Raw genomic sequence first — 20,581 nt, 5'->3', positions numbered from 1 at the left:
TAATAGGTATATAGTGGTGTTTTTGTTATGTGTTTAAAAAAAAAGATTTTATTTTTTATTTTTTTGTTTTTAAAGATTTTAGTTATTCATGAGAGACAGAGAGGCAGAGACAGAGGCAGAGGGAGAAGCAGGCTCCATGTGGGAAGCCAGATGCAGTACTCGATCCCAGAACCCTGGGATCATGACCTGAGCCAAAGACAGATGACGCTCAACCACTGAGCCACCCAGGTGCTCCTGTTTTGTTTGTGTTAATTTGCAGTGCTTCTCAGTGTCATCCCCCTCACCCTTAGGTGGGACAGGATGGCAAGAGGGAGCTGAGGTTGGATATTTCCCTTCCTCCATGTGGTAGTAGGCTGGAGGCAGCTGGGTTTGAGTATTTTCGTTTGTTCAGATAGTTTAGGCTCTGATAAAACCTGTGCAGGTTGTCTGAGGTTTCTCCTGAGTGCAGGCCTTGTTAAGAAGAATAGAATGCTCTGGTGTATATCAAAATGGTCCTTTTCCCTCCTTCCCCATTAGAAGTGTGAGGGGATTTTTCTCTTGATATTTACTGTGAGGACCTGGTAGAGCTGTTGACATGGAGGTGGAGCAGAGTTGACATGGAGGTGGAGCAGAGTTTCGCTCAGCCTTGTCCACACTGACCCTTCAGCAGTCTGTCAGTTACAGTTCAGATTTTCCTGCCCCAGCCCTGGTTCTGCTCATGGGTTTCAGCTCTGGTAAGTTTTGATTTTCTGTATCCACTTGTCTGTCTCTCCCAGTTTTCAGGTCAGCAGTTTGCCCTGTGGCCTCACCGCTCTGGCAGAAGCGTTGTCGATTTTTAAGTTTGTTCAACTTTTTTTTTGTTAGAGTGGAGTGACAGTTTGTAAGCTCCTTACATGCCAGACCAGAAACTAGAAATTCTTAATTTTCATAATTCTATGAAAGTATTTATATCTTCTAGATGAAGAAACAGCCTTATTAGCAGCAGAGCCAGGCAGCTGTGAGATTCGAGTTTTTAGGCAGAGGCAATTGTACAGCAAAGGAATAGTGGAAGATTGAAAATGTAATATTTTACATTTGTCATATTTTACAAAATGTAACATTTTGGCTCAAAGACAGTCATAGGAACATGGGAGTCCATTTCTAGTGGAGTTAATCTGTTGGGAGAATGGGGTATTGGAATGAAGTGGCTTTAACAGTGATAATTGAAGTGATGAGACTCCTTTATAATGAACTGGGTCTTCTAAAAATATTTCATAAATCATATAAAGGTAGGTTTCATATAGCACAGCAGTGTTCTGCTAAATTGACAGAAATACTCCTGTGCTTAACATCTATTTTGTCATTTAAGGATAAGCAGCCCTGCCACCTCAGTGCAATATTAAAGGTAGCAAAGTGTGTTCTGGTGTTTACATGTCTTTTCTATCAATTGGTGATTTTTCTTCCTGTCTAACTTTTGGTAACCAAATCATTATAAGAAATATTTATCATTAATTGATTTTAAGCCACTAGCTTCTATCTATTAACTAAGCCTATTTTGTTTAGCATTATGTCCATTAGTCATTTGTATCCTGGTTTTTATTGTGGTATTTTTAAAATAGGGAAGTAATAGAAGTAGATTTATAATAGCAAAGTAGGCTCTGAAGCTATAAGAACTGGTAAGTAGTCCATTCAGGATAATGGAGGAGCAAGGAGGTCCAGAAAACAGGTCTCTAAAAAAAAAAAAAAAGTAAAAAAGGAGATGGGGTAGTAAAATCACACAAGGGAATATAATGGATCCAATTGTAGAAAGTATAATTGCAGTTGGATTTAAATGATATTTACCAGTTTAGACAGAGACTTATTTTGGATAAGTTTGGAGTAGAAAACCTTCTAAAATATATTACACATTTTTAGCATTTTTGCCAACATTTTTTGTTCCAATATACTTACCAAAGGTAGTAACAGTGTCTTACCAAGACTAATTCTCAACCCAGTCCTTTTTCAGACTTCACAACCTTCCCCTTTCATTGTCACTACTTCCCCATAAATCACTGAAATACTGACTTCTTAGCAGACTTTCAGCTCATTTTATTGATTCAAAATTATTAGATTAGTTTATTATACCCTGGAAATAATAGAAAGGTACCTCCAAAGTCTTGAATTATGTAGGACTATTTGTTATTGGGTGAAGCTATTCTAATTTTAATTCTTGTACCTGCTTATATCATTTTCTTTTCCCACTGTCAGATTGTTCTTCATCTGCTGTTAATACATCTGACCTTGCTGTGCCTCTCACTCTGCATTTTGGAAAACCAGATAATCAGGCTTGTCATATTTCCTGCCAATACAACCCAAATGCAGTACCTGTGACTAAAGCAACATTTTTGTGAATAAAGTATTTTGGGATTTGGATACATGGCACCTTTTTTAAAAAAAAATTATTTTTAAAGTTTCCTTGGCTCAGATTTGCTTAAGTAAATAAAGTCAATTTTACCATGTATTATGAGAGAAAAACTGAAAAGGAAGAAATCCTTACTATTGAGGTAAGCTTATCAGTGTTTCATTTTTCACATATGCCTCTCTCTTCTCCCCAAAGGTCCTTCATTATCTGGAATTTTCTCTCCCTAGATTTTATTTCTCAATGTTTAGTTTCTAAACTAAATTTTCTTCTAATCTACACTAAACTACATCTAAGCTCAGTGTAATCTTTAAACTGAATACTTACCATTAGGTCCACAGATCCCTATAAGGCCATGGATAGAACTGCATTTTAAGATAACTGATGTCCTTGGTAATTTTATATGTTCATTCAAAAACATTATCTGAGAAGTGGTCCATAAGTTTTACCAGATTGCCAAAGGTTTCTGTGCCACAAAGACCGTTAAGAATCCCTAAGAGGCAGTCTCTAGTTGCAGATCATGAGCTCTATCACTGTTGCCAGAAGCCACAAAGCCTTTGGGGTTTGAGCCACAGAGTTCTGATAGGTGTGTGGTACAGGAGTTCGGTTAAATTTTGTTGTTGCAACACTATTAGGTAAATTGTCACATCTCATTTATGAAATAAGGCCATTTTAAAATGGCTGAAATTCTGAAATCTATTAAATTAACTTGAAGTATAATTTCTTAAGTCATAGATGAAAAAATTTTATATCACAAGGAAAATGGCAGTATCATAATTTCAAAAAAAATTGCCAAGACTATAGGCTTTCAAACATTTCTTGGCACCTCACAAAAAGTACATTTTTACACCACACTTATGTTCATAAAAACAGAGACAAGTTTCATAAAACAGTGTTGACCCTTGCATATATTCTGTATGTTTTATTTTGTAAAAAGTCTTTGGCCATTTAGAAAACATTCCAAGATGTAGAGCCAAAAAGATAAGATTGTGAGATACATTAAAATATTTTGTATGTCCCACATCTCAAGATCTCTTAGGGATTCAAGCTTGCCTGTCTGTAGAGCAGCATTTTAGAGAAATGGGTACATGTTTGCACCCAGGGACTCGACATTAAGCTGCTTGGCGCTGGGTCCTTTACATTTATTCTCTTAAGGATTTTGGACCTTATCCTAGAGAAGTGGAAAGCTAGCTACTAAAGGATTTTAAATGGGGATATGAGTGGGGTGATTATGTAAATTAGAATTGACATTTGAAAGATCTGAGAACAAATTGGAAGGGGATAGTAGTCAAGGGAAGACTAGTAGTTAGGAAGCCCCTGTATTACCTGATTTGTCGGCGATAGAGATGAAGAGATGGCGATAGAGATGAAGAGTTAGAAGCGAATCCTGTTATTAAAAAAAAAAAAAACAATTTAGTAATGGATTATAAGAAAAGAATGTATCTCTAAGATATTAGGATATAGAAAGAGCAAGAATAGGATATATTGGGAGAAGACTGGTTGTGAAGTGGTACAGGAATAGGGCAATGATGGGATATGGAATTGAAGGTGGATGAATTTGTTTTATTTATTTATTTTTTTTAATTTTTTATTTATTTATGATAGGCACACAGTGAGAGAGAGAGAGAGAGGCAGAGACACAGGCAGAGGGAGAAGCAGGCTCCATGCACCGGGAGCCCGACGTGGGATTCGATCCCGGGTCTCCAGGATCGCGCCCTGGGCCAAAGGCAGGCGCCAAACCGCTGCGCCACCCAGGGATCCCGGATGAATTTGTTTTAATGAGAAGGACCTGATCATGTTTATAAGCTGAGAAGGATCTAGTAAAGGTTGAATAGGGAAAGCAGCAAAGTTTTCTGAGAAGGTGGAGGCAGATAGAATCCGTATAAAGATCAAAAAATTGGCCTAGGGACGCCTGGGTGGCTCAGCGGTTAAGCGTCTGCCTTCAGCTCAGGGTGTGATCTTGGAGTCTGGGGATCAAGTCCCGCATCGGGCTCCTTGCATGGAGCCTGCTTCTCCCTCTGCCTCTCTCTCTCTCTGTGTCTCTCATGAATAAATAAGTAAAATCTTAAAAATTAAAAAAAAGAAAGAAAAATTGGCCTATATGAAAGAAAACAATTTTTTTAATTAAAATTTGTAATTATAATCTGTTTTAATAATTAAGTGATCCATTCATGTAGTCTCTATTAGAGTACAGATGAAACATCTTATTTCTGTTTTGTAGCCATTCAACTCAATATCCCATAGGCAACTAATGTTTACATTTTTGTGGATCCAGAAGATTTTATACACAAGCAAGCAAATACAGATAGTCCTTCATGACCCCTTTATACAAAAAGGCCACTACACACAATTCTGTACCTTTTTTCATCTGTCAATAGATGAAAAGCTTTATTCTTCCCTGGGGCTGAATATTATTTAACCAGTTCCCTATTTGATGGGCATTTAGGTGGTTATTGTACTTTTGCTAGCACCTCTATTTAGCAAGATGGAAGACTAACTGGAGATAGGTACACAGGCGGGCAGGGGTGTAAGTTGACTCTGCAACATCTAAGGGACCTGAATGATTTGAGTGAAGAATGAGGTCGTTTTGGGGACCAGCAGTTAGAAATGGAATATTTAGGGTAAAGGAACTGTGTGGAGATTTTTATTCGGTTAAATGAGCAAGAATTCATTTAGGGAAATCTGATCCAGTCATGGAGGTGAGGAGTTACTGGACCAGAGTTGGAGACAACCACCAGGAAAATTTTTGAAACTACATGTTTTGTCAGTTGAAAGTCACTTTCAGAAGTTACCTTTTAATTTTTATTTAAAAATTTTATTTATTCATGAGAGACACAGAGAGAGCCAGAGATATACAAAGAGGGAGAAGCAGGCTCTGGAGCCTGCGAGATCATGCCCTGAGTGCAAGGCAGATGCTCAACCACTGAGCCACCCAGGTGTTCCTAGAAGTTACCTTCTAATAGAGAATTAAGACTACTTTTGGTAGCCTCAAACTGGGAACTCTCCATTCAAAGTTAAATGGATCTAGCCCATCTTGAGGGCAAGAACTGTTTTGGGTTTAGAAACTATAAGACATAGGGGCACTTGGGTGGCTCAGTGGTTGAGCGTCTGCCTTTAGTGGAGGTCATGATCCTGGGGTCAAGTCCCCCATTGGACTTCCGCACGGAGCCTGCTTCTCTCTCTGCCTATGTCTCTTATGAGTAAATAAAATCTTAAAAAATAAGACATTACTGCCTAATTTGCAAAGAATTTCAGTTTTCTACGGTTTTTGAGTTCTAGACTTGTAATTTTTTTTAAGATTTTTTTTTTTTTTTTTTTTTTTTTTTGAGACACACACACACACAGAGAGAGAGAGGCAGAGACACAGGCAGAGGGAGAAGCAGGCCCCACGCAGGGAGCCCGACGTGGGACTCGATCCCAGGTCTCCAGGATCATGGTCTGGGCCAAAGGCGGCGGCGCCAAACCGCTAAGCCCCCGGGGCTGCCCTAGACTTGTAATTTTAATCTAAAATAGAAACATTGATTAAGCCTAAGTTATTTGCAGAGTGACTGAAGCACCTTCAAAGCAGTTAGAATTTTTTAAACAACTTCAAAAAAAAAAAAATAAAAAAAAAATAAACAACTTCAGGGTATCTGTGATGTCACTCACTGGTGGATACCAAGTATAAGATAAAAATATGAAACAGTACAAAATCATAGGCATGGTGCTAGAGAAAGAATTGAAGTGGGAGAGATAACTTGGTTAGAGTTGAGAGGGCTTCCTCAGTGTTCAGTTCTCAAATCAAGACTTCCTTACCCCTCTATTTGATTTTTTCCCTTCTCTTCCTTCAAATAGTTTTTCTATGGCAACCATCCTTAAGTCTGTTTCTTGACCCTTTAATAAGTCTTGAGAAACTGTAAACCACAAATCCTCTGTAGAAAGGTGCACAGAATTTGCATATTAGGGAATGTATTTACTTCCTTAAGCCCTGGATCTCAGATGAACAACCTCTGGTCTGTTACATCAAACTTCTAGCTTCTTTCATTGTCTCTTCAATATATCCTGTCTACTGTCAAAATATAGCCTTTATGTTATACCTCTTGCTTGATTCTCAGTGCCTGCAATTTAATATAAAGACTAAATATTTAAGAACATTGGATGTCCTCTACTTTGGGGATTTGAATGGATGCGGCAAGGTCACAGCTCTTTTATAACACTGAACCAGATTTTCCTGACTTATGGTACACAGCATGTTCTATCATTGGATTTCATTACATAATTCTAAACCAAGAGTGGTTTGTGTACTTTAAAAACATTTTTGAACTTTGTTAACAATCCCTTTTCTTTTGTAGTTTTTTATTTTAAGTGTAAAAACCAAAGTTAATTTGCACTGATTTGTATACCTTTGTATCCCAGGATGCATCGTTGAAACCAAGTATTGTTTAGGTAATAACTAATACCTTACATGCAAGGAATGCTCAAATATATATATTTGACTGATTCACTATTTATATCTTAAAAATGGAGTTAATACATGCTACAATGCAGATGAACATTGACTACATTATACTAAGTGAAGGAAGCCAGAGGTAAAAAAAGGTCACATATTCTATGATTTCATTTATATGAAATAGAGTAGGCAAGTTCATAGTAGCAGATGGTGGCCAGAGGCTGGGGAGAAGGGAGGATGGGTGGTACTACTTAATGGGTACAAAGTTTTATTTGGGAGTGATTATTTTGTATTTTGATAGTAGGTAGTATTTTGGTAGTAGGTAGAGGTAGTGGATGCACAACAGTGTGAATGTACTAACAGTCACTGAATTGTTTTTTTTTTTTAATTGGTTAATTTAAGGTTACGTGAATTCATCTCAATTTATAAAAAGTGGAATTAGACTCTGTATACAAGTCATATTCTTAGCAGAATTAAATATACATTGTGAGTTGTCTGTATTTTGCTTTCATTTTCTTTTCTGCTTAAAAATTGGATTTTTAAAAACTTTAAAAATGTATTTAAATAATCCCTACACCCCAATGCAGGGCTCAAACTCATGACTCTGAGATCAAGAATTGCATGTTCCCCTGACTGAACCAGCTGGGTGCCCCTATAAATTAGATTTTTTAACAATAACTTTTAGCTATTAGTGATACCAACTTTATATAAAGTTTTTATAACTGCAGGTTAAATATTACATAGAAATAAAAACTCATTTTCAGTACTCTAATGCAACCACAGTTAACATTTCAATGTATATTAGTTTTTTTTCAAATGCAGATACTTTTAAATGTACACTTAATGGCACTCTATTTTTGCATCCTTTTACTTTTTTCTTAATATCACTCTATAAGCATTTTCTCATGTTGACACAGTCTTTAGAACTCTGGTATTTATTTATTTATTTATTTATTTATTTATTTATTTATTTATTTAGTGTATTTTTATATTGGAGTTCGATTTGCCAACATATAGCATAACACCCAGTGCTCATCCCGTCAAGTGCCCCCGTCAGTGCCCATCACCCAGTCCCCCCTTTCTACTAACCCTTGTTCGTTTCCCAGAGTTAGGTGTCTCTCGTGTGGTTTTTAAAAGCTATTAAATATTAAGTCTATATTGACCTGTACATTTGGATTCTTTATGAGGTGATTTTCTTGATTCCTGATGATAAAGATGGAGATGGTGGGATGTGTTTCTCATGTAGAAATTATGGAAAATTAATGTGCTGTCAGTTTCAGTTAGAAAATAACTTGTAAATAGCTGGTCATCTCTGTTTATATCGCTGAATAACCTTAGAACGACTTCACATTTGGGTTCTAAGAATAATCTAGTAATCTCTAGTAATCCTAACTTCATATTTCTATTGAGGTCAGGCTAGGAATTTTTTTTTGAGGTACATTACCAAGAAGACTTAAGCACCCTGTATTCCATTTTCCGCTAATCTGTTTCTCTTGCTAGTTAAAGCAATTTCCTGATGGCTTGGTTATGGAATTGAACTTGAAGAATCTAAAGATGAAACCTGCTTTTCCACTGTCAGACTTGTAGATGCTGACACTTGATATTTCATAGTCTCAACATTGAGATCCAGAGCATTCTCTGTAACTGTCTAAAGCAAATAGTTTTAAGACAGCTATGATTGTTCTTGTTTCCTGTGTTAGGATATATTACATGAAACACATATGAACAATTAGAAGGCAAGTATTAGGGATATGATATTGAATAATGCATTAGAAAGTAGAAACCACCTATGTAGAAACTGCAGCAACTGATACAACTAGAGGATGTAGAAAATATGCTTGGTCGGACTAATTTTAGGCATCCTTAAGACACCCTGGTTCCTTCAGATAAACAGTCTTTTAAGATTCTTATTCCTTTCACCCTTGCCCCAGAATACTTCACTAGGCTTCTAGGAAAAATCTCACATTAAAATGTAGGTCTTTTCAAGTTTCAGCAAATGGTGTTGGGACGCCTACATGTCCACATAAAATGTAGTTGACCCCTTTCTCACACCATATACAAATATTAACTTTCTCACACCATATACAAATATTAATATTGTTCATGTACCTAAACATAAGAGCTAAATCTGCACAACTTTTAGAAAACAAAGGAGTATGTCTTCATGACGTTGGCTTAAGTAAAGCCTTCTTACGTGCTTAAAAATGTCTTTGGGTGTGACCCAAAGACACATAAGATGAATATCATCAGAATTTAAAACTTGTGATTCAGAGGATACCATCAGGAAAGTGAAAAGATGGCCCATAGAATGCAAGAAAATATTTGCAAATCATTTATCTGATAAGGGACTGATGTCCAAGATACATAAAGAGCTCCTATAACTCAAACAACCCAATTTCAAAAAGGGTAAAGGATCTGAATTGACATTTCTTCTAAGAAGATAATGGCTGGTCAGCACATGAAAAGATGCTTAACATCATTTGCTATCAAGAAAGTAAAAACCACTAGGGTGGCTATAATAACAACAACGAAAAAACGAAAACAAGATTTAGTAATGATGTGGAGAAATTGGAACTCATACAGTACTGGTGGGAATGTAAAATGGTAGAAGTACTTTGTTTTTTGTTGTTGTTTTTAAGTTTTTAAATCGGAATTCCAGTATAAGTGCTTTGGAAAAAAATTTGGCAGTTCCTCAAAAGATTGAATGTAGATAGTTGTCATGTGGCCCAGCAATTCTCCTAGGTGTATACCCAAGAGACATGAAAACATAACCACACAGAAACTTGTACACAAATGTTCATAGCAGTATATTCGTAGTAGCTAAAAAGTGGGAATAACCCAGATGCTAATAAATGGCCAAATTATATAATTGGTTGAGAGTACATTCGGCAAAATACTGCTCAGTAATAAAAAGGAATGAGGTTCTGATATATGGTACAACATGGGTAAATGTTAAAAACATGCTAAGTTTTAGGCCTCCAAAGACCATGTTAGTAGGATTCCATTTATATGAAATGCCCAGAGTAGGTAAATCTTTAGAGACAGAAAGCAGATTAGTGGTTGCTTAGGGCTGGGGAATTTAGGGGAAAATGATGAATGACTGCTAATAGGTATGCGATTTCATTTGGGGATGATGAAAATGTTCTGAAATTGTGAATTTCACATAACTGAACATACTAAAACCATTTAATTATATGCTTTATATGAGTTCGTTATGTGAATTATAGCTCAGTAAGTGTTATATTAAATGTAGGCCTTTTATCTTGCAGTGGTACTGTATTTCCTCAATGCTGAGACACCTGGCTGGCTTAATTAGAGGAGCATGTGGCTCTTTATCTTGGGGTCATAAGCCCCACGTTGGGTGTAGATTACTTAAATTAAAAAACATTTAAAACTTTTCAATGCTTTTTGAAATCAGAATGTGTATTCTAGTTGATGTATACATTTAATTCTAAGCCTTAAAAACTTAGAATCCAAGAAATATTACCTCTTAAAGAATTCTGCAGCATTCTTACAACTGAAGTTTAGTAGTCTTTGGAGGAAATTCATTTTTATTGATACTAGCCCTGGTCCTTTAAAAAAGAAGGATAAGGGTATCTGTTAGAGAACTTAGTGCAGTAAATGCAATAGCAGACTTCCTGAGCTACAAAGCCAACTTTGGCTGCTACAGACTTACTCTTTTTTGGAATTAATAGATTTTAAAGTTCTCATCTTTTAACTCCTTAAAGGCTATGCATATTCTCTCTTTGTTTCGCAAAGAATTCTTGGGCATATTACTCTTAGCTTTCAAATAGGAGTCTTGTATTTGCACCTGCCACTTAAGAAAGAATGACAGTTACTGAAATGTTTATTCTTATTCATTGAACTGATAAAATTCAAAGGTAGAATGCTTGAATGAGAAATTCTAGTATTTTTTGGTTGTAGCAAAGAAATGGTTCCAACAATAACTTAGGCGCTAAGTCAGGGCAATAGCTCTTGGCCCACAACCTCACTGGATATCTGCCCCACTGGTACAAAATTGTCAATAACTGGGTGTCATTTCCCCTCTAGAAACCAGTTTGCTTGATGAGAAGAAGAAGGTAGCCCTAATCTAGGAAAGAAAATGGTGGTGATTTTACAAGACTCTTATTAGACAATTAGAGGAAAGATGCTGCATTTTAATGATATATAAAATCAAATGGGTTAGAAGCAGAAAGCTTGTCAGGGAACCAAGGCATCCCCTCTCCCATTTCTTTTATCCAGGGATTTCAGGGGTTTTAATTTATAGGCTCTATTAATGTCTGCTTCACTCAGCATTTCTAATCTGGGTTTAATACCATGTCTTCCTATAACTGCAGTTTTTACATGCTTCTTATTTGCTCCTCAGTGACCTTTCAGGTCAGTTGATTGAGTTTTCCAATTCTGACCGAAGAAAGAACTGGATTGGTTCACCCTCTTTTTACCAGTCAGGCAGTGTCTTTAAATGTTGGCTAGCCTATGGGGCCTTTCGAATATATGCCTGTTCCAGAAGTTGCCAGGTCATGGGCAATTGAGAGTGTGGAGCTCTGGTTGAGGTGGCTGTCTTCCTCACTTGTTTACTATCTTGGGATCCCCCTACTATAGGGGTTTTAGGTTTCAGAAGGACAGAGACCTTACCTGGTTACTACCATAATCTCCTTTACCTGAAACAGCATCTGAAAAGTGGTTGGGTGTTAAGAAATACTGACTTGATGCCTGGGCTCAAAATGTGACCTTGGTTTCATTTGTCTTGAGCTTTAAATGAATTATCTAATGATGTAATAATGCTTACCAACCCTCCCCCAATTAGGATATGGTAAATAACCCTGGATAATAAGTGCTCAGTGAATATTTATGTAGTGAATGAAGTCATACTTTTCATTTTAAAAAAAATTAGCAAACATGGGGCGCCAGAGTGTCCAATTCTTGATTTTGGCTCAGGTCATGATCTCAGGTCCTGAGATCAAGCCTCTCATGGGGCTCCATGCTCAGCAGGGAGTCTGCTTCTCCCTCTCCCTTTCCCTCTCAAATCTTTTTTAAAAAAAAATACAAATCCTTAAAAAAGTAAACAAGCAAACAGATGCCATACTACCTCCATGGAAGCAATGTTTTTTTCCCATGCAGACTACTCTAGTTTGTATACTTTCTCAACAAATATGACATCATTTGTCAGTATCAAAGTGGGATGCTGTCTCTTTTCTCCTCTATATGTATAGTTATCTTTTATGGTTCAGGAATTACATTAATGCTAATCTTTGAGGATTTTGTTTATTTGGCTGGTTGGTTGTTTGGTTTGGGGTTTTTTGGGTCATGATTCACTGAACATCAGAGAATGTGCATTGAGACTGTCCATTCCAAATCCTCCATTTTATGGCCTTAAACTTCAGTCTGGCAAATTCAGGGAAAACATTCCCAGTAGGAGACTGCAGCTGGGGAGGGGGTGGTGCCAGCAGCAGCTTGTGAGGCTGTAAGGAGAAAATCAGAAGAGCTGACTCTTACTTCCTACTGGAGGAAAGGATACAGCTTTTGGTGACATTTCTTTAAATGCTCTGCATTTAAAGAATGCGCTGCATTCTTTAGCAGTGACTTTATTTTTCCTTTACCACAAACCAGACTTGTACTATTTCCAGCCTCAGCACATTATTTAGGCACTTACCCACTGCATTGTTTTAGTTTCTGAAAATTATATCATATTCTCTAAATTGGGTCCAAATTTTAATGCACTGCCTTTCAAACAAATAGGTTTACACTTTGGCAGGTTTCTGTCTTTCTTGGTTTGTATTCTAAGATTAGGGCCCTTTATATTTTTCACAGCATTCATCGTTTTATAGATGCTTCATTATATATTAACAAACAACTGGAATGCTTCAGAGTTTTCTCATCAGAAGGTCAGACCTTGCTTTTTTATGTGACTGACCCTGTATTTTCTCCTTGCTCTGCCTCAGCTTATTTTGTAATCCTTTGTTCCTTTTCTGTTCTACTCCCTTCTGTGATGCTGAATTTTTCCTAACACTTTATTTTTCTTTATTGCAAATGTTTTTTGGCTTCTCATTTTGTTTTTGTTTCATGAAGATTTAGAGAATTAAAGCATTAAGAAAGCATATAATGTTTAAGTTTATTTGAAATATACTATGAATTCCTCCTTTCTCAAAATTTAAACTCACAGGGCATGTACATGTGTCTCCTATCAACATTGAGGAAATGGTAATTAAGATTATAAGACATTAGGGATCCCTGGGTGGCGCAGCGGTTTGGCGCCTGCCTTTGGCCTAGGGCGCGATCCTGGAGACCGAGGATCGATTCCCACGTCGGGCTCCCGGTGCATGGAGCCTGCTTCTCTCTGCCTGTGTCTCTGCCTCTCTTTCTCTCTCTGTGACTATCATAAATAAATAAAAATTAAAAAAAAAAAAGATTATAAGACATTAAAGTAGATGATGGAGATAAAGGAAAGGAGGGGAAGTCAGAGGAATCAGGAAGGCCCAGATATTGAGTCCTTGTGTTGGTAGGTACTTTATTTACATTTTCTTAGTTATTCCTTACAGTACTCTTTAAGATAGGTATTCTATTGATTTTTCTGAGGAGAAAATTTAGGCCTACAGGTACTGACTAACTTGCCTAGGGTTGCATACCTGATAAGTGCCAAAGCTGAGATCACATGAGATGTCTATGTTCTTTTCCACTGTACTTCTCTGTCATTAACCTATAGTAGGCATATAAATTCTGAGTTTCAGAATGATTGTGGAAGTAGAGATAATTAGTTTGGTTTTGAACGTATTGAAGTTCCTGAGATAGACAACAAACAGGTATTGTCATTTAGAGAAGGAAGGTTGGTTATAATTTACATTGAGTTTTCTTTTTTACTGTGTAACCCAATCATTGGCAGTTTTTTCATAGCAAGTTTACAAAATCCTGGTATGAATATATGACATGGATTCGTGGATTACAGGAGCATGAGTGCTTTATCATTCAGCTATCCAGTGATGTTTATCCAATCACTGCAATGTATCAAATACTGAATAAATAGTATACACTGCTGAGCAAAATAGACATAGGTCCCTCCTTATCCAGCTTATAGTCTAGTAATGAGGAAATATAATAGTTATGCAGATAATCACACCTTTTTAGGGGAAGCACAGAATACCTCATGAATTGTATCATAGTCAGAGGTGAGGGAAGCCAATTGAACCACCCTTGAAGGTGCCAGTATTTATATTACTTAGTTTAGTGATTTAGATTTTCATAAACTGATTCATAGTATTTTTGTAGTAAGTGTCCTTGTGCACTGGAAATGATTAATTTGCAAACATTTTCAATAGGTATTCAAAATCATATTTAAGTTTCACATTTGGGATTGAAAGTAGGTACTATTGTTATTCTTAATATACTTAGCAAAAAAACCTGTATAATTCCAATAGTATGGCATGTACACTAAATTTATCAAGTATTTAACAATTGGCTAGGGGTTCCAGGAAATGTAAAGAAAAATGGAAAACAAAATCCCCAGAGTAAATTAATGGGTGACAGTTTTTAGCTATTAGTACATACGGTTTTTAATAGACCTTTTATTCATCTGCTGTTTCAATGAGAAACAAAAAATTCTTAATGTGTCTCTTACAGTCTGGTGGGGAAGACAAATTATAACTAAATGTAAAATTACAACTATGACATGCTATGAAGAAAAGTTACCTGGTGTATAAAAGCCTGTAATAAAGGAGAATGGTTAGTTAGGAGAGGTTTCTCAGATACTAGAAAGATGTTGCATTGAGTGCTAAAGGAAGAAAAGGCATTATTTAGCAGAGTGGTGATGGAGGAAAGTGTTTTGTAGATAGTATAGCAGGCACTGTGACTTCCTATAGGAGTGGAGCTAGAAAGCCCGGAGTTGTTAGATACGGAAGGAGGGCAGGTAACCAGATAGTGCTGGGCTTTGGAAGTCTTATTAAGGACTTTGGCCTCCATCCTAACCAATGGAAAGCTATTGAATGAAACGGTTTTAGGTATGTGTGAGGAGGACATAGAATGGAATCTGTTTTGAGAGGAATGTCCTAGAGAACAAATTGAGATTTTGCTAGCTAATATTGTTCACCAGGGATGAAATGGGAGCTTACACTAGATATTGGCAATGAATACAGAAAGAAATAAACAGATTCTGTATTTCAGAGGCAAATTAACTTGCTAGAACTTGGTGGAAGAGTAGGGGGGATGGGGAGGTGCCAAGGATGTCTGTCTTACTGAACTGGAAAGATGGTTCTGTCATTCATAAGGAAGCCAAAAAGAGGACCAGAGTTTGGAGAGGAGTTCATTTTTGGACATGTTGAGTTTGAGGCACTTTGAGGACATCTGAGTTGGAACTGTCAAGTAAAACCTGGAATTTAAAAGGGAGATTTAGACTGGAATATAAATTTGTGAATCATTTATATCTAATTTTTGTTGTCAGTATGGACATAGTTGTGAAGGTGAAGAGTATAGGACAGGAGAAGAGGCCAGGATAAAACCAGTCACGTTAGTGATTCCAAATGCAGTCACATTCTGAGATATTGGGCATTAGGACTTCAACATATGAATTTTAGGGGACACAGTTCAGCCCAAAACATCTTTATCTCAAAAGTATTTTTCTGTATGCTAAGGAATATTCAAAATAATAGTTCCTGTATGCTAAGTAATATTCAAAATAAAAGTTCCTTACAGGGGTCCTTTAAAATTTAAGAAAAGCAATAAAACACAAGTACTGTGTAACCACCATTGTCAAAACACACCTTTTTCACAAAGGAGAATTTTTTTTCTACAAAGAATTTCTAATGTGCATGGCCAAATAAACTGAAAACAAAAGGAGTCAATGTGAGAACTATCCATCACTATGGACATTATCTAGATTATTCTTTGAGTATTAGGAGTACTCATAGCATTTAGCATATAGTTGTAATCATAGCTCTAATTTATTATGGCAAAAGAATACAAATCAAAATCATCCAAGGAAAAAGGTGCATTAGTCCATAGGAAATAGGCACAGCCTTCCAATAATCCTCTAGTGGAGTCACACAGGATACACTTAATTTCCCCAGCATTGAATTGTGCCAGTAGTTGTGAAGGGTTGTCTACTAGGGGAGCCCAAAATACTGAGTAGACACCCACTGCCTAGTACATACCAAAATTCCAGATTCCCAGGAGGGAAGCAGGTGTTTGGCATAAACCATACTGTTTACACAATGTTTAGGTGCAATGATCCATCAATTAGGGAGTGGTGAGAACTGTCCCAGAATCCAAATCTTTTAAAAATTGCTGTTCTTTATATCCATGTCTTGTCTTCTATTCAGTGTCTTCTAGCTGACATTAGAAGATTCCATTTTGCCACCTAGAAAAATACCATTGGATCTCTAGTCTGTAAACAGTAACTCATAAAAGCCATTTTAACAGGTATGATGGAAATTAAAGTTAGGTGTATGTGTTACAAAGGGTGAGGCCATAACCATCTTTAAAATACCAGCAGTTCTTAGTCATTTCCTTCCTTTTGTGGCTTTCTGAAAAGTTGTAGTAAATTGAAATTAGAGTGTTGAATCATTTTAAATATCTCAGTGGTGCTTTGAGAGTTCCTCTGGTTTAACAAAAAATACCAAAGAAAATACATCCATAATATGTATAATTAAAAGATAGTGTTATTTTAATATCTATTGTTTCTTCATAAAGTAGAGCTTGTTTTCTGTTTCTTCTGTATACATATGAACCAGAAGACCAAGGAAATGTAGCCTCTTAAAGTACATGGTTAGAGATTATTTCTAAACAATTTAAAACAATTCTTTGTAGTATGTTCAGGGATTTTGGAGACCCTTATTACTCACAATCTTTTACCAATGTGACTTCATTTGTGTTCTCTTGTGCCAGACTAGTCAACTGGACTGGGACTGAGAATCAGGATAGCTTAGCCTGGAAGTGGTAATCCAAGGGTTGAAAAATTAAGAGCTGGCAGGGGTCCTAACAGAGGTCAAAGAATTTGTATTCAGGGACAAGCCAGAGAGCCAGGACTAAAGCCAGGGATAATAGCTGTTAGCTTAAGTCTGCAAACCAGAGTCATTGGTGGTGGTGGGAAAACAAATGGTTAGAATGACTTAGAAATGTTGACATTTATAAAGCTAAAAGCTATTTGTTATCTTATGATTGGATCATCACCCTCTAAAGTGCTATTACCTTTATTCAAAGATATTGAGACTATTAAATATATTAACAGTCCCCATAGTAACAGATTTTAGTCTTACAATTTTTCAGACAAAATCCATATTCTTGTATAGCAGTGTTTTAAAAACTGTTCCATTGATTTTTCTAAATTAGCAAAACATGCCCCAGGTAGATGATGGAATGAGGATACTCACCCCTGTAGGTCACATTCCATCTCAGCCTCATTCCACTAGAGCAATTAAATAAATTACAATTAAATATTGTAATTATAAATAAGATTACTCAGAACAAGATCTATTGCTCAAAAAAACCCCATTGGATTAGTAGGCCATGCTACCTTTTTAGACTAGTTTAAGAAAGTGACATCAGAGAACAGAAATCCCAAAGTAAGCATATAGAGAAACAGTCCTCTAGTAGCAGCAGAATTTGAACTCTCAACCTTATAGTAAGAACTACCTGAAGTAGCCCTCAGGAGTTTCAGTCAAAGAATAGATGGGCAGCTATGATTAGACTTTGGAGTTTAACTACTAGTAGTAATAGAATCTATTTTACAGGGTCAGTTTAAAGATGGATTTGATATTCTTTGAAATTCTTAAATTCTAGTAGTCACTGAAATTATAAAAGCTTTATTACAGATGAAAAACCCTTAAAGGAACCACATGAGATATATGCCTTGTTTTGTGGCTCTCTTAAAATGTCATTTCAGTGTACTATTCTTCAAAGTAATGTAAGCGGACACAAGCCAAATTAACCCACGGAGTTTTCCTTGCTCTCTGGCAACGAGTAATGCTGTAGTAGAAATTACTGACTTAAAAGGGGAGACCAGAATTCTGATTGTAATATTGTCAGTAATTATGTGACTATAGGCAAGTTTAGGCATATAAGATGAGAGTTGACCTTAGATGAATTCTAAGATTGCTATTTGAAACCTTTTACTTATCTCTGCATAGTCCAATCCATTTCTTCTTTTTCAGAGCTAAATTTTATTTCAATATCAGCTTTGAGGTGTAACTGACATGTTAAGATTATAAATCCAATCCATTTCTTAAATATTGGAATGTTGTTCCATAGTCCTATAATAGTAGAGCTGCACTAGCAATAGCTAACATTTATTTGAGCTTTTTTGAAAGTTTTGTTTGAGAGAGAGAATGATGAGGGCAGGAGTGGGGAGGAGCAAATGGAGAGGGGCAAGCAGACTCCCATAACCCTGAAATCATGACCTGAGCTGAAATCAAGAGTCATTTAACTGACAAGCCACCCAGACATCCCTAAATGATGCTTTTTTATGTGTATCTTGTATTACACCAGGGACAACACTTAGACTTCTCAAGTTATTCTTACATCATGAAGAAACTCAGGCTCAGAGGTTAAAAAAATGTGTTCGGGTTTTTTTTTAATTATTTAAAGTAGGCTCAACATGGGGCTCAAATTCATGACCCTAAGATCAAGAACCACGTGCTCTATGAACTCAGCTAAGTGCCATGTTTACAGGACCTTATAGCTAGTAAGTTGCAGAGTTTTATTTTTAACCATGAAACTTTTCTATATTGAATGTTTGCCTACTAGGTTAAACACTTGGAAGTTTTTTTTTTTTTTTTTTTTTAAACTTGGAAGTATTTAAACCAAAGACGCACCGGTCGTATTTGATCATTATTAACCAAAGGGTTGTAAAACTTTTATATGCAGTATAAAACCTGCCTTTAAATTCAGTTATTAGTTTCAGAGATAGAGTTCAGTGATTTATCAGTCTTATATAATAACCAATGCTCATTACATTACATGCCTTCCTTAATGTCCATCACCCAGATACCTCATCCCTACACCTCCTCCCCTCCAGTGACCCTGTTTGTTTCCTATGATTCTCTTATGGCTTGTTTCCTGCTTTGTTTTGTTTTGTTTTTAATTTAAAGATTTATTTATTCATGAGAGACAGAGAGAGGCAGAGATAGAAGAAGCAGGCCCCATGCAAGGGCTCAATGTGGGACTCAATCCCAGGACTCCAGGATCATGCCCTGAGCCAAAGGCAGATGCTCAACCACTGAGCCACCCAGGCGTCCCACCCTCTTTGTTTATATCTTATTATATTTTCCCCTCCCTTCCTTTATCTTCATTTTTTGTTTCTTAAATTCCATATATGAGTGAGATCATATGAAAATTCTTTGTCTTATTTCACTTAGCATAATACCCTCTAGTTCCATCCACGTCATTGCAAATGCCAAGATTTTTTTTGATGGCTAAGTAGTATTCCTGTGTGTGTGTAATGAATATTTAAAGTCTTATGTTGATCTGCCTTATTATTTTTTTAAAAAGATTTTATTTATTCATGAGACACACACAGAGAGGCAGAGACAGGCAGAGGGAAAAGCAGGCAGTTCTCATGGCAAACCTGATGTAGGATTTGATCCCAGGAACCTGGAATGGCGACCTGAGCTAAAGGCAGATGCTCAACCACTGACCCACCCAGGCGTCCCTATTGATCTCCCTTTAAAGTCTAACTATTGCCAAAGGAGTATTTACAAATAAGGCTATAGTTTAAGGGGACATAGTGGTATGTGGAAAACTCTTTTCTTCCTTGAATATTCAGTATTTAAGACTAACTTATATGTATCTGAGACTTTCCCGTAAAATTTCTCTTCAGAAAGGATATTTATACTTGAGCCCTTAAGTTTCTCATTATGGGTGCTCTTGATTATTTTATTTTTGACCACAAAAGCCATTAGTTCAAAGCAGCCTCAATTGATGTTTTGGATGATTATGGAAGTCATTTCACAGAATTTTTTTTTTTTTTAGCTTAACACAGATTTAGCAGTTATTCCTGGAGGCATAATCTCACAATTGCGAATATTGGCTGTCCTCAAACAAGTGCTTACGTTGCAGAGATGAGGAGTGATCCTACAGGATGAGTGGAAATACCATTTTCTAAAGTAATGTGTGAATTGGTAGTTGTGAAGTTCTTTATATTCAGTAGAGATGTTCTCTGGAACATCATTTTAAGTGGCTCAAAAATTGTGGTTCTAGCCACAATGAAATCATTAGGTTACAGATGCATGATCTTCCTCATAGTTCATTGAGGTCTTTTCTCAAATGTCTCATCAGACGTTTGCTGTGAGCATCCTATCTAAAGTAGCATCCTGGGGCTCCTGGGTGGCTCAGTTGGTTGAGCATCTGACTCTTGGTTTTGTCTTAGGTTGTGATCGCATGGTTGTTGGATTGAGTCCTGTGTCAGGTTCAGTGGACAGTCTGCTTGAGATTCTCTCCCTCCATCCCTCCTCCTACTCATGGGACTTGCATGCACACTTGCTCTCTCTTTCTCTAAAATAAATCCTAGGGATCCCTGGGTGGCGCAACGGTTTAGCGCCTGCCTTTGGCCCAGGGCGCGATCCTGGAGACCCGGGATCGAATCCCACGTCGGGCTCCTGGTGCATGGAGCCTGCTTCTCCTTCTGCCTATGTCTCTGCCTCTCTCTCTCTCTCTGTATGTGTGACTATCATAAATAAATAAAAATTTAAAAAAAAAAAATAAATAAAATAAAATAAAATAAATCCTAAAGTAGCATCCTCCATTACCTGGCACATAAGATATTCAGTATCTGTTAAAAGAATGTATAAATAATATGAATAGAATTATTTCAT

At 36.7% G+C, this 20,581-nt stretch overlaps 1 protein-coding gene and 1 long non-coding RNA gene across 6 annotated transcripts in view; one reads left to right on the top strand and one right to left on the bottom strand.

Annotated features, from left to right (window-relative positions):
• The window catches only part of RNF11 (ring finger protein 11), a 36,646-nt gene that overhangs the window by 11,655 nt on the left and 4,410 nt on the right, over positions 1-20,581 (top strand). The window contains exon 1 of one of the 2 annotated variants that reach the window (XM_038558070.1): positions 2,244-2,501. The exons of the other annotated variant lie outside the window; for it this stretch is intronic. Within the exon in view, the coding sequence (XP_038413998.1) occupies positions 2,454-2,501 (48 nt within the window). The 5' untranslated portion in view covers positions 2,244-2,453. Of the gene's footprint in view, positions 1-2,243; positions 2,502-20,581 lie in introns of those variants that run through there. 2 annotated transcript variants of the gene reach the window in all.
• LOC111098970 lies at positions 1,490-18,723 on the bottom strand. Of its 4 annotated transcripts, XR_005370232.1 has the most exons (6): positions 15,926-17,129; positions 15,012-15,144; positions 13,412-13,482; positions 10,273-10,357; positions 3,683-3,743; positions 1,490-1,688 (listed from the first exon to the last, which is right to left on the bottom strand). It is a non-coding gene; the product is annotated as an uncharacterized LOC111098970 (long non-coding RNA). The 4 variants fall into 4 exon arrangements; XR_005370231.1 differs by adding an exon at positions 17,144-18,723 and having other exon boundaries at positions 13,412-16,131; XR_005370230.1 differs by having other exon boundaries at positions 13,412-15,144.

This window comes from Canis lupus, chromosome 15 (assembly GCF_011100685.1).
Source record: "Canis lupus familiaris isolate Mischka breed German Shepherd chromosome 15, alternate assembly UU_Cfam_GSD_1.0, whole genome shotgun sequence".
NCBI lineage: Eukaryota > Metazoa > Chordata > Mammalia > Carnivora > Canidae > Canis > Canis lupus.
Note: the sequence above shows the minus strand (reverse complement) of the source record. Positions and strands in the feature narration are given on the sequence as shown.